Source organism: Epinephelus moara, chromosome 13 (assembly GCF_006386435.1).
Source record: "Epinephelus moara isolate mb chromosome 13, YSFRI_EMoa_1.0, whole genome shotgun sequence".
Classification (NCBI taxonomy): Eukaryota; Metazoa; Chordata; class Actinopteri; order Perciformes; family Serranidae; genus Epinephelus; species Epinephelus moara.
This window is the reverse complement of record NC_065518.1, coordinates 32621385-32638370: the sequence shown is the minus strand read 5'-3', so window position 1 is coordinate 32638370 and position 16986 is coordinate 32621385. Positions and strand designations below refer to the sequence as shown.

The following is a 16986-nucleotide window of genomic DNA, read 5'->3' as shown; positions in this document are numbered from 1 at the left end:
GCCTGATAGCTGAAGGCTCTAGCTCCTGATCTACTTTTGGAGACTTTAGGGACCACGAGTAACCCTGCGTTCTCAGAGCGCAGTGTTCTGGTGGGATAATATGGCACTATGAGCTCACTAAGATATGATGGAGCTTGACCATTTAGAGCTTTATAAGTTAACAGTAGGATGTCACCAAGTAGCAGCATGTACAGTGAGAATAATAATGGACCAAGGCAGCTCCCTTGTGCAACCCCAAATCAGAGGTCATGTTTCTCAGACACATGATCTCCAGGACTGACATAAACCTTTCTACCTTTGATGTTTATTTTTAACCACTGTAACACACAGTCAGAAAGACCAATCAGCTTTTCAAGATGATTGATTAAGATGACATGGTCAATTAATCAATGTGTGTATGAGAACAAGTTGAATGCTGCAAGGAAATTCCCCTGTGCATTTCTGTAAGACAGAGTCATGTCATCATGTTTGACTAATGCTGGTTTGAGATAGTAGTTTTATGTGTTATAAGGAATGTAGTTTTATGTGTTATTTAGAGTATACTTTGCTCAAGTATATACAGTGTGTCCTGGGTGATACTAATGAAGTATGATGTAGAAAATCCAACAGGAAAAGCTAATTTTCCCATGAACCTCCCTCATAAAGTGTGTCATCCGTGTCTGCTGTTGTCCTGTCAGGAGTGACACCATGTTGGATGCAGATGGAGACTTCGACCTGGAAGACACAATGGACGTGGCTCGTCATGTGGAGGAGCTGCTCCGCAGGCCTATGGCCAACCAGTGGAGCAGTCAGCAGTCCTGAACCTGAAACCGAACCTGCTGCACACCTTCAGGTGTCCGTCTTACCTAACAGAAACACCCATAAATGTAGCCACGGCAAAACATTTCCTGTGTTCCATCAGTCCCTCTGGCAGATCCACATCACAGTGAATATTCTGTTTTAGTTCCCACAGAGGTTTTAAAAGAGAACAGGTCTGGTAATGAACAACCATCCACTAACCCAAGTGTCTTTGTAGAGAAAATAATCGTACCATTCAGAATCAGTATTATTAATATTTGACAGAGGCTGGTGTTAATGCCCTCTCTCGCTTACCATAGTTTCTCAGGGTTTGTGTGTAGCAGGTTTGGGTCAATGGGATTTATACAAAAAGATATACAGTCATTTTTTATGTTAGCTTTGCAGTCATATATGCCTGATGAGCTTTTAGCTGGCAATGAGAGACTTTTGCATAAAAAAGTCACAGTAGACAAACTGTTTGTAGAGATTTGTGTTTTTAAGCCTGGAAACGTAGAAAGGAATTGCTGAAGGTCACCAGTTGTTCACCCAAAGTAGTAGAAAGTACTGATTAACTGTATTTGTGTTAGAGGGGTACTCCAGTGGTTTTAGTATTTCACTTTTATAAAGTTGGGGGAAATCAGGACAGATAGATTAAAAAAACAAAAAAAACAAAGTGGTGCAAGTCAAGTCCACTAATGATTGCCAAAATATCCTGGCTTTAATCTTGTTTGTAGATGAAGCTCCAAAAAGACTGGATCCATTACCTTCCCATAATGCAACTCAGTAACATCTCCCTCTCTTGCACACCATATTTAACTTCACACCACCAGTCATTTATAAAGTCTCCAAACACTTTGGAGGCATGACAAACTCCTCTAAAACCATAGAAGACTGCATACAGCTGTTTTCACAGGCTGTACATAGCAAAATATACTGATGTGGTCATGCATGCACACAGATTGCTAAACCACACAAGTGAGGGTTTTTATTAGTTATAAAGAATATTTGGAGGATTGCACAGACAAGGTGGATTCATTGCAATGATAAGACTTCTAAACTTCAGAATAGGTGAAGTGTTAGGTAGTGTTAGAGTAGTGTAATTTGTTATTTATACTCACTAGATAACAGCACAGGTTAATAATCCAGGCCAAAAAAGTATAATACTTTAACACCTGTCCTCTCCTTAGTGATGCACGTAATAGTGATCATCAGCCATTCAGAGCAGAGTATGCGTCAGACACCGTGTAAGTGCTGTTTGATTTTTAATACATTATTTACAGTATACTTTAAAACTTCAATTTAAAGCACAGCCGGGGATAAATACTGAGTCCCTTTTATTGGCCAGGTGTTGCTACATGTTTTGACAAATAAACGTCTCATTGGTTGCCATTAATGCTGGGAAACAGTTTATTTAGGTAGAATTTTTTGGGATATAAAACCTCTCAAAGCCCACCGGGTCGTTGGCTCCCTGCTTGAGGTAGTTCTAACTTGCTTAGATCGCACATACAGATATAAATGTGTAACCTTTTGTCACTATGGACATACTACACATTGTTAGCTCAGTTAGATTCTCCACAATTCAATCATTCAGTTTATTTTAGTGAAACCATGAGCACCAAAGAACAATTCATAAAGACACACTGTCATTGAAAACAACAGAGACAAAAAAGTGGTGACTCCCTACCTTTGAACCTTTGAAATCTGAATGTGTCCATTTTATTTAGTCGTGTAAGGGTCCAGTAATCAAAAAAATCAAAACCATATTTATGAAAATAAATCCAAGCTGTGAATATTATCATATGAATCCACTGCTAACTCTATGCTAACTGTGTTCATCAAACGACCGCACTTTAACTCAAACATTATTTTATTTTCTTTACCTTCCTCTGTTTAGTGTTCTCTCCATTCTCACTACTTTCCTCTTCTTTCTTCACTTTCACTTCTGTGATGCCAGCATACTGTCTAAAATCACACACTGAAGCATGATGCCGCTGTTGTTTGGTTCTGTGTAAAGACGCAAAGAAGGGCCCTTAAGATGGACTTTTCAGTGGCTCTATAGGGCCATCTCTGTGTAAAAAGGGCTTCTCCGTCTCTGTTTATCAGGTGGGCCTAGATGTGTTGTTTATCAGAGCTAGATCAAATGAATGCTTCACTATTGATATGCTATTTGATAGCCTAATTTTTATACAAGTAATATTCATAGTGCTAGAAAAAAACAATTAAATAGTATTTCCCATCTTTCCTGAGCAAAAGTTTGTGCAAAAGGAATCAAAGGCCTGTCAGAAACATCAACCAGTTGAGTTCAGTAATTGAAGTAAATAAAAGCTCAGGATATTAATTGAAGTTTTGCAGTATGTGATAAAGTGCAGGTCAGGGATATATTGAGAAATAAAACAACAATCAAAAAGGATTTGTGAAATGGCAGAGATGGTGGATCTCACTCTTTATAGCAGCGAAAGAGCCAGTACAGAATACAGGATATTATAGTTACTAGTCTAGTTACTAGTCTGTACTTCATTGAGCTCACATGTAAATACTACATTTTATTAATTAAAAAGTTTTCTTAGAGAAATCTATCCCCACTTTTATTCATATTGTCGGATGCATCTTTCATTGAGGCTGAGTTGTCTGCACTAGAACCAGTGGAGTTCCCCTTTAGGTATGAGTCAGAGCCATGTCTCTAAATGGAGGATATCTTGTTTTGGAACCTAGTGGCCTGCACTCTCACTGTACACCATAAGTTATTACTCATATTGTAACTGAAAGCAAGTGACCACTGTGTTGTTTAACCTCTAATAGTATTAATTGCCCGGCTGACACATAAAGTGAGTTTGACATTTAACTTTTGTGAGCCTAAACTTGACTAAAACTGTTATCATATTTCACAACAGACTGATAAAATATTTCAATCCAGTCCTGAGCAGTCAAACCCAGACTCAGGGCCGAATTCACAAAGAATGAACTGCGGCCGCTGATAGCACCTTGAATTGCACTTCATTTGCACCCGCAGTTTGCTCCGTCTTAACGTCCTATTCACAAAGGATATTGCGCTAATGATATACCAGCGCAAACACGCCCACAAAGTTTGGCAGCTGAGTGCAGTTTGCCCCTGATTTGCCCCTGATTGCAATAAGCCACACATGGCAAAGTATAAATGCTGGCTTTGCGCCAAGAACACCGTGGCAGAACAATGGCAGACTTTGTTTGGCAAAGTACTGTATACTGTATACCCTCATGTAGTGATGTCTGCTGGTGAGTCAGTCTAACAGTGTCGGATGGGTTGAGGCTGTGGATTTGACCAAGTTTGACCACTTTATCACTATTCCCTCTCACTTGTAGCTGTTTTTTCGTTATCTTTTGAATTTAATATGAATTATGGAACCGTTTTTGTTCACGTTTGTTTCCCCCGTTTCGTAAAACAAATTATTGAAAGTTGCTTTTGAAGTGCGTGACAGAAGTGCGTTTTGAGAACGACCGCAGACTGTCACCTGTTCAACGCATCAATATCTTCGGATGCCATTAAAGTAATAATGATTATAATAATAATGTCAAAATATTATTTACAGACTGATTTAACAGACGATCACTGCTGCCACGATCACTGGAAAGTCTGGGCGAGAGGCTTCCACAGAGGAGCGCCCAGTTTGCACCAGCTTTCTAAAGACGTTATTTACTTCACTCAAACTGCGTGTGGCTATTAGCGCTGGTGTTAGTGAATTAGATGTTGTTTATCAATGAGGCTCATTTGCATAGAAAGGGGCAATTTTTCCGCCAAATACATGCATATTACCTCATTTAAATACGTGCAAATAACACCGGAGCACCGAGACACAATCTGCTTGGCAGCGCAGTTAGTGGAGCATTTCACCCTCTGCGCGTGCTTTGTGAATTAGACGGTATCTGTTTGCTCCATTTTTACTGGTTTAGCAGCCGCAAAAGCCATGCAGTCCTTTTGTGAATTCGGCCCTCAGTGGGCAGTGGAGTCAAAAAATGACATGAGAGTGACATGTTCATAAAGAATCTTAAACATATTCCATTTATGAAAATATGTTGTTGAAATGGAACCTTAAGTTCTTGTGTTTGCTGTCTTACAAGCTAAGCATAGTTGTCTGTCAGTGGACTGCTTTAGGAGAATGCTCATACCTCATACTTTGTAATAGTTCTTTCAGTCAAAAGTATGTGTTGACCATGTGTTCAACACTGCTTCTGAAAGTACCTCAGTACAATCATTATGTCAGATCTGCACTCTCATCATGGATGAACTCTTGATCAGGCTGAATCCTGCCCTGCGTAGAAAGCTTTTTCTCCATTTTCAGTAATAATCTCCAGTAAATGTGTATGTTCTGTGAAGCTTCTGTGTGGAGATACAGAGGCTCTGTAAATCTGTCTGTGCCTTTTGGATTGTTAAGGGACAGCACTGTCCATACAGGACATTTTAAAGCCATTGCCATTAATGCTGCACTATAACCAGCCTGAACCAAAGAATGTCTATTTTAGAAAACACGACTCACCCACAATGACGGTTAAAGTGGAAATAGACATTTTTTTTCTTTTTACTTATCATGGGGTAAATGTTGATTGCATAATGTAATGGCTACAGAATAATGACACCATCAGCATTTAGATGGTACCATAGAAACCTCACTTTCACTTAACTCTTATGAAATTGAAAATTCGATTTATGGCACAAAGGAATTGGGCCCCTGGTTATTCCTGTGAAAGTTGTTCAGTGGCACATTAAGCCAAAATAGTTCAACTTCCTGATGTAAAATTACCCAGTTACTTTTGCATCATAGGACCCATTTCTGCTAACTTGAATTGGTATGAAATGATTTGATTGGGCAGCTCTTCCAGACTTTAAAAATGTTATTGTACCTTATAGATTAAATCCTGATAGTGAATCGAGTTATTTCACGGCGGTTGTGACGCTCAAAAAAATGTATCCAGTGATTGACCTACATCTCTTTCCCAATGTAAGTCTATGGGAGGAAGTCTTCTTGGGCCCAGACATGACAGACCCAGAAGTTGTAATTACATCATTTGGCCACTATGTCCCATAGACAAAGTCTGGCGCACTTCCTGGGGGCCTGGTCAACCATTGTGCAACCAAAACAGGAAGAGGATAGAGCTTTTGTTTTCCCCGGTAGCAGTCGGAAACTATCCCCAGCTGCCAAAGATTATCAATATATGTTCTATTCCTAGTCACGGAAATGGCTGAGAGTGGAACAACCGGTGTTAACTGTGGTAAACAAAATGCTGTGTGATTTGAAATGTTGTCTGTTTCCACTTTAACACAGTAAACTTCAAGAAAACTCACTGTGAAATAAATGTAGAATCATAATCAACCAAATAATACCTGATGACTCGAGTGTAGAAAGGACACCTTTTCAATGCTTGTGCTACGTTTGCCTCTTATGCTTTTTGTTAGATTGTTAAAGCAGAAACACAAACGTTGATGGTGTACTAACTCTGTAAAAGTGAACAAGCACTTTGATGCTCACACCAGCAGTTATTTGATGTTCTTGCTAATGCAGTATTTCTCCTGCTTGTTTTTGAATCAACTTAATGTACATTTGTTTTCAGTGTAATTGACTTTTCTAGCTCACTGCTGCCATGTGTGCTGGTTTCTGTACAGCATGCAGCCTGTTTGGGAATTTCATATTTACTTCCACATTGTACTTCATGTTGCTGGAAGTTTTATGTTGGGATTTGGGACGTAAAAATAAAAAGGTTTTGTAATGAATCATATCCTACTGTTGTTTATTGATATTTATCAGTATTTTTTCCTTGTTTAAATTTCTATATTGTTGAGTGTTTCCTAAGAGCCTGATCTGATACTTATTTCATTATCGTGTTTATGCTTCCACGCTAGCAACATCTGTCTGTTCCATTCTCATGAAAGTGATATCTCAAGAATAACTTAAGGGTATTTTTTCAAATTTGGCACAAACATCCACTTGGACTCAGTGATGAAAAAAATAGATTTTAATCAAAGGTCAAGGCCACTGTGACCTGATCTGTCCCATTTTTAAAAAAAAAAAAATTAAGATTTTTTTTGGGCTTTTTGGCCTTTAATTGATAGGACAGGCTAGTGTGAAAGAGAGAGAGGGAGTGACATGCAGCAGAGGGCCACAGGCTGGAGTCGAACCCGGGCTGCTGCGGCAACAGCCTTGTTGATGGGGCGCCTGCTCTACCACTAAGCCACCGACGCCCCGATCTGTCCCATTTTTGTGAACGAAATCTCTCAAGAACACATTGAGGGAATTTCTTCAAACTTTGCACAAATATTCACTTGGACCTAACAATGAACTGGGTAGATTTTGTCTGTCAAAGTTCAGGGTCACTGTGGCCTTGTGTCCGTCTCATTGTTGTGAAAGTGATATCTCAAGAACGCCTCGAGGGAATTTCCTCAAATTCGGTACAAACATTCACTTGGACTCAATGATGAACTGACTAGATTTGGTGCTCTAAGCTCAAGGTCACTGTGACCTTGCATATGTTTGCAAAGCATCCATGCGTTACAATATGTAGCTTCTTTGCAGCAGTATCTTTACCTGAAGCACTGTCAACTGTCATGGCTACATGAGTCTGGACAGACATGGATGTAAACTGTAACTGCAACTTGACTGGTTGGCGGAGGAATACATCCATGAGGCAGTAATTCTGGTTTATCCCTGGTGGGGATACATGTTCTGCCTGCCTTTGGTCAGACTAAATACATGAAATACTTCCTGTATTCCCATCTGTAGATAGTGCAAATTGATAAGCAATGCTAGCTATTTTAAAAGACTTTGTGGATCTGAGTCACGAATGGATAGAACTCTGATATGTTACAGTGGCAATGATGACTGCACTTTACACTTGTAATGCTACAAAATATCCAGTTCCATAGTTTGTCCCTGCCAATATACAGTGAACTTAAACTGTCAGTATAAACAGTAAACAGTAATAACTGGCTTAGTATTTATGTTTGCTAGCTATGTACAATTAAACAGCAAAAAAGCTTTTTTCTGCTGAAAAAGTCCAGAATAGATGGTGGGACAAACAGCCATGTGGATGTTACAACTGTAGTTGCCAATGAAAACTGTAACCAACAGTCAGCATCACCTGACCGTTCCTCCACACAGGTAGAAGCTGATGTGCAGCCACCTTTTCTACCCTCCTGCCCAGGCCCAGTTGGAGATTGTGTCGAGCCAAACTGCTTCACAAGATGGAAAGAAGAACGCAAATGGCTTGTCATAAATCAAAGATGAAGATTGCCCTTGTATGGAGTTGGGAGAGACCTGTCTACAGTTTTACAGGCGTCTCTTGTATGACAGCGGTTCATGGGGAAAATGTTTTTTGATTTGCAGGGGATTTTTTCATTGCAATACGGCATGAGGCCTCTGGGAAATATTGGAGGCAAGAGTAAGAGGCATTCCTAGGGCAAATTTTCATTTCTGAGGATAGCGAAGGAATGACCTGCCCAACTCTCCTGACTGGCTAGTACTCGTTGCCTTCGTTGGTTGGATTGGTTAGGTTTAAGCAAAAGGAGTGAGATTGGTTAGGGTTTGGGTTCAATATTACACACGATGCCGGCACATTTGTGAAGCCTCACAAAGGTTACAAGGGTGCACACTCTGACCTTACCAACCAAAGACTCTGTCTATATGTCAATAATTAAAACAGAGTTTCTAACAAATCTTCACCCTGGACAGAGTTGTACTAGAGGTCCATTTTCAGTGGCCTGAACTGCAGTTTGCGTATGGATGACAGGCAAAAAAAAACAACAAAAAACTTTTCCAATATAGTCATGTCTGTTCGGACTAGGCCCAAATCGTCAGGTTCATTATGTTTAGATTTCAACTTTTGTGGGATTTTTTTGGAGATTTGCAAAACTATACATTTTTGGAAAGGTTATTGTATAAGGATTCAGAAAATCAATGTTTGCATTTGCCCAGATGTCTATATGGCGGCCATATTGGAATTTACAAAATGGCCGCCGTAAAATGTACGTTTTGTAATATCTAGACTTCTCAATAAGGTGGAACATTGATTTTAACTGCTAAACCTACATTTTCAGGGTCAAGGAATCCAATGGTGGTAGTTACAATGCTACAACACTTTACCACATTAGGCCCGTTTCCACTGCAGGAACTTCGGGGTAATTTTACGGGGCCGGGGCCGTTGGTGCGTGTCTCCACCGCAGGAACCACCCCCTAAGGACAGAGTTCCGGAACTTTTACAGGGGCTAAACAAGTCCCTGCCTCGGGGTAGGTACTCAGAACGGCCCCGAAAGACTCCTGGCTGGGGCTTGGGGTTTACTTGGTGCTGATTGGATATACTCAAGGAGGGATGTGATGTGAACAGAAAGCTACAAAATAGCCAGCATTTTTAAAACTCAGCAGACGAGGGTTAGCTCGTTCATATAGCTTCCGCCGCCATGTAAAAAAAACTCACTAAATGGCCCGTGAAAAAAATATTCTTTCCAGCGGATATCTTAGTTACAACATGATTGAGCTAGCAAAGCAGTTTTGTGTTGCTATGTGTGGTATTTATTCAGTTATGGGAAATCACGATGTCTGGAAAGCATCAGTAGTGGCTGCAGCTGACAGGGACAGCTCACAACAGCATCTGTTAAAAGCCTCCCGTTGTCGGATACGACATGAAACTACTCCAGTTAGCTCAATCATGTTGTAACTAAGACATCCGCTGGAAAAAATGTTTTTTTCACGGGCCATTTACTGAGTTATTACAGACACCGCTATCGGCTAACAGCTAACAACGTCCCTACGTCGCCCCGGTCAAAATGGTCGCGCAACGATTACGTCACATCCAGAGCCCGTAACTTTACAGGAACCTTCCTCGTACTCCGCTCTCTCAGTGGAGACACGGCGGTTGAGAGAGCCGAGCAAGAGGACGTTCCTGTAGTAGTTCCTGCCCCCCAAATAGTACCAGGAACTTCTTCAGTGGAAACGGGCCTATTAACCCTTAGATGCATGAGTGGGTCAAAAATGACGGTGTGGTTGTCTAACTACAAAGTAGGCTAATTTGATGATAAATGATAATAACACATACTCTTAATATAATATGTATGAATGATACACACACTATACTGTACATACAGTAGGCTAACGTTAGCTAGTTAGTTAGTGTTAGCTAACTACATTGAACAAAAATATAAACGCAACACTTCACAAATCTGTCTAAATCTGTGTTAGTGAGCACTTCTCCTTTGCCGAGATAATCCATCCCACCTCACAGGTGTGGCATATCAAGATGCTGATTAGACAGCATGATTATTGCACAGGTGTGCCTTAGGCTGGCCACAATAAAAGGCCACTCTAAAATGTTCAGTTGTATCACACAGCACAATGCCACAGATGTCACAAGTTTTGAGGGAGCGTGCAATTGGCATGCTGACTGCAGGAAAGTCCACCAGAGCTGTTGCCTGTGAATTGAATGTTTATTTCTCTACCATAAGCCGTCTCCAAAGGCGTTTCAGACAATTTGGCAGTACATCCAACCGGCCTCACAACCGCAGACCACGTGTAACCACACCAGCCCAGGACCTCCACATCCAGCATGTTCACCTCCAAGATCGTCTGAGACCAGCCACCCAGACAGCTGCTGCAACAATCGGTTTGCATAACCAAAGAATTGTCTCAGGAACCGTCTCAGGGAAGCTCATCTGCATGCTCGTCGTCCTCATCGGGGTCTTGACCTGACTGCAGTTCGTCGTTGTAACCTACTTGAGTGGGCAAATGCTCACATTCGATGGCGTCTGGCACGTTGGAGAGGTGTTCTCTTCACGGATGTTCAGGGCAGATGGCAGACAGCGTGTGTGGCGTCGTGTGGGTGAGCGGTTTGCTGATGTTAACGTTGTGGATCGAGTGGCCCATGGTGGCGGTGGGGTTATGGTATGGACAGGCATATGTTATGGTCAACGAACACAGGTGCATTTTATTGATGGCATTTTGAATGCACAGAGATACCGTGACGAGATCCTGAGGCCCATTGTTGTGCCATTCATCCATGACCATCACCTCATGTTGCAGCATGATAATGCACGGCCCCATGTTGCAAGGATCTGTACACAATTCCTGGAAGCTGAAAACATCCCAGTTCTTGCATGGCCAGCATACTCACCAGACATGTCACCCATTGAGCATGTTTGCGATGCTCTGGATCGGCGTATATGACAGCGTGTTCCAATTCCTGCCAATATCCAGCAACTTCGCACAGCCATTGAAGAGGAGTGGACCAACATTCCACAGGCCACAATCAACAACCTTATCAACTCTATGCGAAGGAGATGTGTTGCACTGCGTGAGGCAAATGGTGGTCACACCAGATACTGACTGGTTTTCTGACCCCCCCCCCCCCAGAACCCCCAAATAAAGCAAAACTGCACATTTCAGAGTGGCCTTTTATTGTGGCCAGCCTAAGGCACACCTGTGCAATATTCATGCTGTCTAATCAGCATCTTGATATGCCACACCTGTGAGGTGGGATGGATTATCTCGGCAAAGGAGAAGTGCTCACTAACACAGATTTAGACAGATTTGTGAACAATATTTGTGGGAAATGGTCTTTTGTGTGTATAGAAAATGTTTTAGATCTTTGAGTTCAGCTCATGAAAAATGGGAGCAAAAACAAAAGTGTTGCATTTATATTTTTGTTCAGTGTATAACGGGTAAATAGGCTAATTTGATGATGTAAAATAACTTACGTTTTCAAACACTTGTCATGAACGACACACACATTATACAGTATTGTTATCTAGCTTAGTTAGCAGTAGTCAAATGTATAAGCATGTTGTTGAAATATACAACATTTTCTGAGGTAAAAATGAAGATAATACTTACTATACATGCATCAAATGCTCTGTTCTTAAGGGTTGACAACTTGACACTTCTGATATAGCAAATTGTGTTGTCCACAACAAATAGGCCTTTCAGGAGAACATCATTGGCTCGAAATATCACGGCAAATAAAATCTTTGCAACAGGAACTACTTCTCAAGTATCAATCAATCAATCAATCAATCAATCAGTCTTTATTTATATAGCACTTTTCATACATAGAAATGCAACACAAAGTGCTTCACATGTTAAAAAAACAACCCTCACACCCACACACACACACACACACACACACACACTCAAGCACACACTCAAGCACACACACACACACACACAGCAGCNCACACTCAAGCACACACACACACACACAGCAGCTCACAAAAAATAAGTAGACACACACACACACACAGCAGCTCACAAAAAATAAGTAGGCTATATGGATATGGATATGGCTGGGCACTGAGGATCCAGCCACAGTTGGGTAATTTTGCACCCACTTATGGAAGTTTGGAGTAGTGATATAAAAACTACAATTTCTTAAAAAGTATCAAAGGTAAGTTGCCATTTTTAATGAGTGATATAAACAACATGTTTTTTGAGGAACAGCGGGAATATGAAATGATAACTTTTCATTACAAAGATATCGCAAGAAAACAACAACACCGAGTCATTTTGACCCACTCATGCATCTAAGGGTTAATGTGGTAAAGTGTTGTAGCATTGTAACTACCCCCATTGGATTCCTTGACCCTGAAAATGTAGGTTTAGCAGTTAAAATCATCGTTCCAACTTATTTAGAAGCCGAGATATTACAAAACGTACATTTTACGGCGGCCATTTTGTAAATTCCAATATGGCCGCCATATAGACATCTGCGCAAATGCAAACATTGATTTTCTGAATCCTTATACAATAACCTTTCCAAAAATGTATAGTTTTGCAAATCTCCAAAAAAATCCCACAAAATTATATAGTGAACCTGACTAAAATGGCTTGTACTGTTTACACAGTAGCAGTGCATGATGAAACAAAGCTCACTAGTTCAGAGTACACAGTAGCATCACTGCTTTTAGGTTCAAGGCCTAAAAAATAGATATTCTATTAAAAGAAAATGGCCCGTCAAAAACATATCACACATAACTCAAAAGGAGCATATGTCTTAATTGAAAACCAGGTATGTTACAAATACATAAAACAGACAAGACATAAAACATGACAACATGCAGTCATTACTGAGATATACTAATTTAGTAGTTTCTTAGACACACGTGTACAGACTAATGCAATGTTATTTAACGGCCCTGCAATAAATCATTCATGTGCAATAATTTCTATATTTTCCATGCCATGGGGTTGAACAAAATTTTAAAAACACCTTTTTATATAATGCAATCCAACTGAATTATAACAATAGGTTTAATGAGCTTTATAAACACTTTTTTTCATGCCACTTTACACCTTCTTTTATTTACTTTGATTAAGCACAGTGCTTATACTTGTAATGGAAATTTTATGTGGTATTGCTACTGAAGTAAATGATCTGAGCACTTCCACCACTGATGAAGTGTGGTTTCACTCTTATTTCTTCTTTTATGGCATGAACACAATCTCAGTTTTGTTCACAAGCTGTTGAAACATCATGAAATGGCCGACTGTATGAAATGAAATGAAATGAAAATGAAATGACCGACTTTCATAGCCTGAAAGTTTGTTTGAGTATGGAGCTTGTGTTGCAAATGTGTGTTGATCCAAAACTGATGACCAAAGTTGAACACGACAGGGCAGTCCAAACCAATTCAGATTGCAGCATTAAGATAGCATTATCCCTGCTTTAAGTGATGATTGTCAATAAAATACAATGTAATTCTCAGCCGATTAAAACTAATAAGGGGTTTCACCAGGGAAGGACTTAAATACAATCTAATACATGTACAAAATAGAATATTTAAATCTTTTTAAATGATAAATCCTGTAAAGGTGTCACTTCATCTTCAGTGTTGGATCGAGCTTATTTCAGGAGGTAGGGTAGAACTCATGCTGATTCAGTGTTTGATGTGTTGATGAGCGCTGAAATTATTCAGATGCTTTACTTAAATAAAGTAGCAATATCACTATGTAAAGATGATCCATTCTACATAAAAGTCCTACATTCAAGTTAATATGTGAAAATACAGAAGTGTTCTCATCAAATGCACTATACTCATTATGCAGAATGGCCTACTTCAAAGTGTCGGAATAATATATAATCATTTTAATTTTTATTTATATTGTTAGTTCTAACAGTGCAGTAAGACCAGGGGCCTCATGCAAGAAACGATGTACAAACAAATTTATCTGCAATTTGTGTGTGTGTTAGAACTCGATTCACCAATGTTTTCTTTCTTTTTTTTGGCTTTTCTCTCAGGTAAGAGAAAATATACCGAGTGGTCGAGAGCACTCTGAAGAGAAAAGCATCTCCTTTTAACAGTCCACAAATTGCTGCCCAACTGGAGGAAACACAAGTTTTAAATTTGAGTAACGTTTTAAAAAGGCATGAATTTTATATAATACAATTTAGATTGTGTTTTAGAGTAATTATTTTTGGATTCTTACATTTTAGGGCGAAAGAATTACTACTATACTTGGTCCATTGATCCCAAATACTGTAATGTCAGTTACTGTGTGTCCCTCTGCTGACCAGTGGTGGAATGTAATTGAGTACATTTACTCAAGTACTGTACAGATTTGAGTGAACTTTTTCTTTACTTGAGTATTTTACTCTCATGTATCTTTCTACTGCTACTCCACTACACTTAAGAGGGAAATATTGTATATATATATATTTTTTTTACTTTACTACAATTATTCAATAACTTCAGTTACTAATTGCTTTACAAATTATTATTTTTGCACACAAACTATATGAATACTTTACAGATTATTATTTTTGCGCACAAACTATATGAATATATACAGGTGCAACTGATACAATTAGTTGATTAATCTGAATATTATTTGGCAACTATTTCTATAATTGTTTGACAGTTTTAATTATTTTTGATTTATTAAAATTGTTTTAAAAATTTCTACATTGAGTATATTTACTTTAAACACTTCAATACATTTCCCTGATTGCACTTACATACTTTTTCTTAAGTAACATTTTCAATGCAGGACTTTTACTTGTAACAGAGTATTTTTACAATGTGGTATTAGTACTTTTACGTAAGTAAAGGATCTGAATACTTCCTCCACCACTGTTGCTGAGACAGCAAATGTTTTGTCATTACTGGGTGTTTGATTTTCCTGTACCACCAGTACTGCCACTCTTACTTTGTGTATTTAACAGTACATTGATTTCACTTCTGCTGAAGTTCTTCTTTTTACAGTCTTTTTTGGTGCCACCTCTCCAATTCTTGTGCATTTTCCAGAGTATTTGCACATGGCACCACATCTGCTCTTATAGTGTTTAGGGGGCATCAATAGGTGACTTATGATCAAGTGAGATTCATCATTCAGCACACCTGGGTAAAAGCAAAATAGGATGGTTTAGAACACATGGTGCATCTGGAGTTCACTTGTCATATATTCTCTCTCAACAGAAAATTAAATTCACCCAGTATTTCACAAGATTTATAAGACGATAATTTCTTCTTTGTGTAACATCTTAAAGTAACCAATGATTATAGTTGTTGAAAAATATTACCTCGAAAATATACTTAACTACTAGTAAATATACACTACATCATTACATTACACCACAGGTGGAATTAACATTGGCTCTGTAGATACAAAATTACAAGTCTACGACCTCAGCAAAGATCTCTAGGTTGGTTGGTCAGTTGGTTGGTTGGTCAATTGCCATTGCACACTGTACTGTTTTTATTTTGAGCTGTCAGCTGTAATGTAAGGGGTTTTACTTGATGTAATAGTGTTTTGTGCTTATTGAGCTAATATCTATGCATGTGTGCTGAGCCACTGTGGAATTTTTGACCACATTTGATGTGGGGACTAGGTAATAACAGATATGAGCCTAACAACTAATGTCAACAGTAATAAGAGGAGCCTGTTTCTAAGATTTACTATGTCTATCCAATCGTCTGTATTTGTCATTGGAACACAACAAGGTAGTGGTTCTTTACAAGCAAACATGCTGTTTGTCCTGGCTGTGTTTAGAACTTTGTTTGAGTAGTGAACATGTGGTGATCCACCAAGTTCAAAGGTTTTCACAGACACTTTATTATATGATCATATAATGATCATATCATATCTTTTTTTTTCTTTTTATTGTATTTGTCTGTTTTTATTTTGTTGTAAAGCACTTTGAGCTACACCTCCCTGTATGAAAGGTGCTATATAAATAAAGTTTATTATTATTATTATATGACATCAAGCTTGTAGGTTATCTTGGATTATGACCTCAGCTTTGAATCACATACTAGAAACATCACCAAACGTTTTGACACCTTAGAGATATTGCCAAGGTTAGACAGTTCCTCTCTTGGGCTGATACAGAAACACTGCATGCATGCCTTTATTACCTCTAGGCTTGACAACTGTAATGCTCTCTTGTTTAATCGACCTAAAAAAGCTGTTGGCCATCTACAACTTTTTCAGAATGCAGTAGCTAAAATACTGACAAAGACCAGACAAAGAGCATATATACAGTAACTCCTATTTCAAAGCTGCTGCACTGACTGCCTATAAGTTGTAGAATTTACTTTATTATTCTCTTATTAGTTTTTAAACGTACCTAGTTTTATGTGTTTTTTCCTGTATTCTGGTATTGTGTGACAAGACGAGCATGGTTTCCAGTTTGCCATTCAGTTTTTTTTTTTTTAAATGCAGTTAACATAGATTCATTACAAAGCATGAACCTGATGTGCTGCATATAAAGTTATAGCTACAGCTAATTTTCAACTCCTGTCCCTAGTTGGGCTTTTAAAACAAATACAACATACAAAATCACAATCCTATAAAAATACAATATACAAATATCGGATACAAATAATCCTATACAAATACAATTTAGCCTACAAAATTAAGTTCAAGATCATCACAACTCTATACAAAAACAGAATAAATATAATCTTACAAACCAATACAATATACAAAATACCCTATACAAATAATCCTATACAATATAACAACCTACAAAATTGAATTCAAAATCATCACAACTCTATACAACAATATAGAGGCTCTATAGGAACAATAGGACTGCATTTTTTCATCTGCGTAATATTGCGAAAATTAGGCCTATCCTGACCCGAAAAGATGCAGAAAAATTGGTCCACGCTTTTGTTACCTCTAGGCTGGATTACTGTAACTCGCTATTATCAGGTAGCTCTAGTAAGTCCTTAAAAACTCTCCAGCTAATTCAGAA

The 16986-nt window shown here is 38.8% G+C and overlaps 1 protein-coding gene across 2 annotated transcripts in view; it reads left to right on the top strand.

The window, feature by feature from the left end:
* Positions 1-6525, top strand: part of LOC126399319 (signal transducer and activator of transcription 5B-like) — a 43749-nt gene extending 37224 nt beyond the window's left edge. For both annotated transcript variants that reach the window (XM_050059160.1, XM_050059161.1), the window contains exon 19: positions 678-6525. In XM_050059160.1, the coding sequence (XP_049915117.1) occupies positions 678-801 (124 nt within the window). In that variant the 3' untranslated portion in view covers positions 802-6525. The remainder of the gene's footprint in view (positions 1-677) is intronic.
* The last annotated feature ends 10461 nt before the right edge of the window (positions 6526-16986 follow it).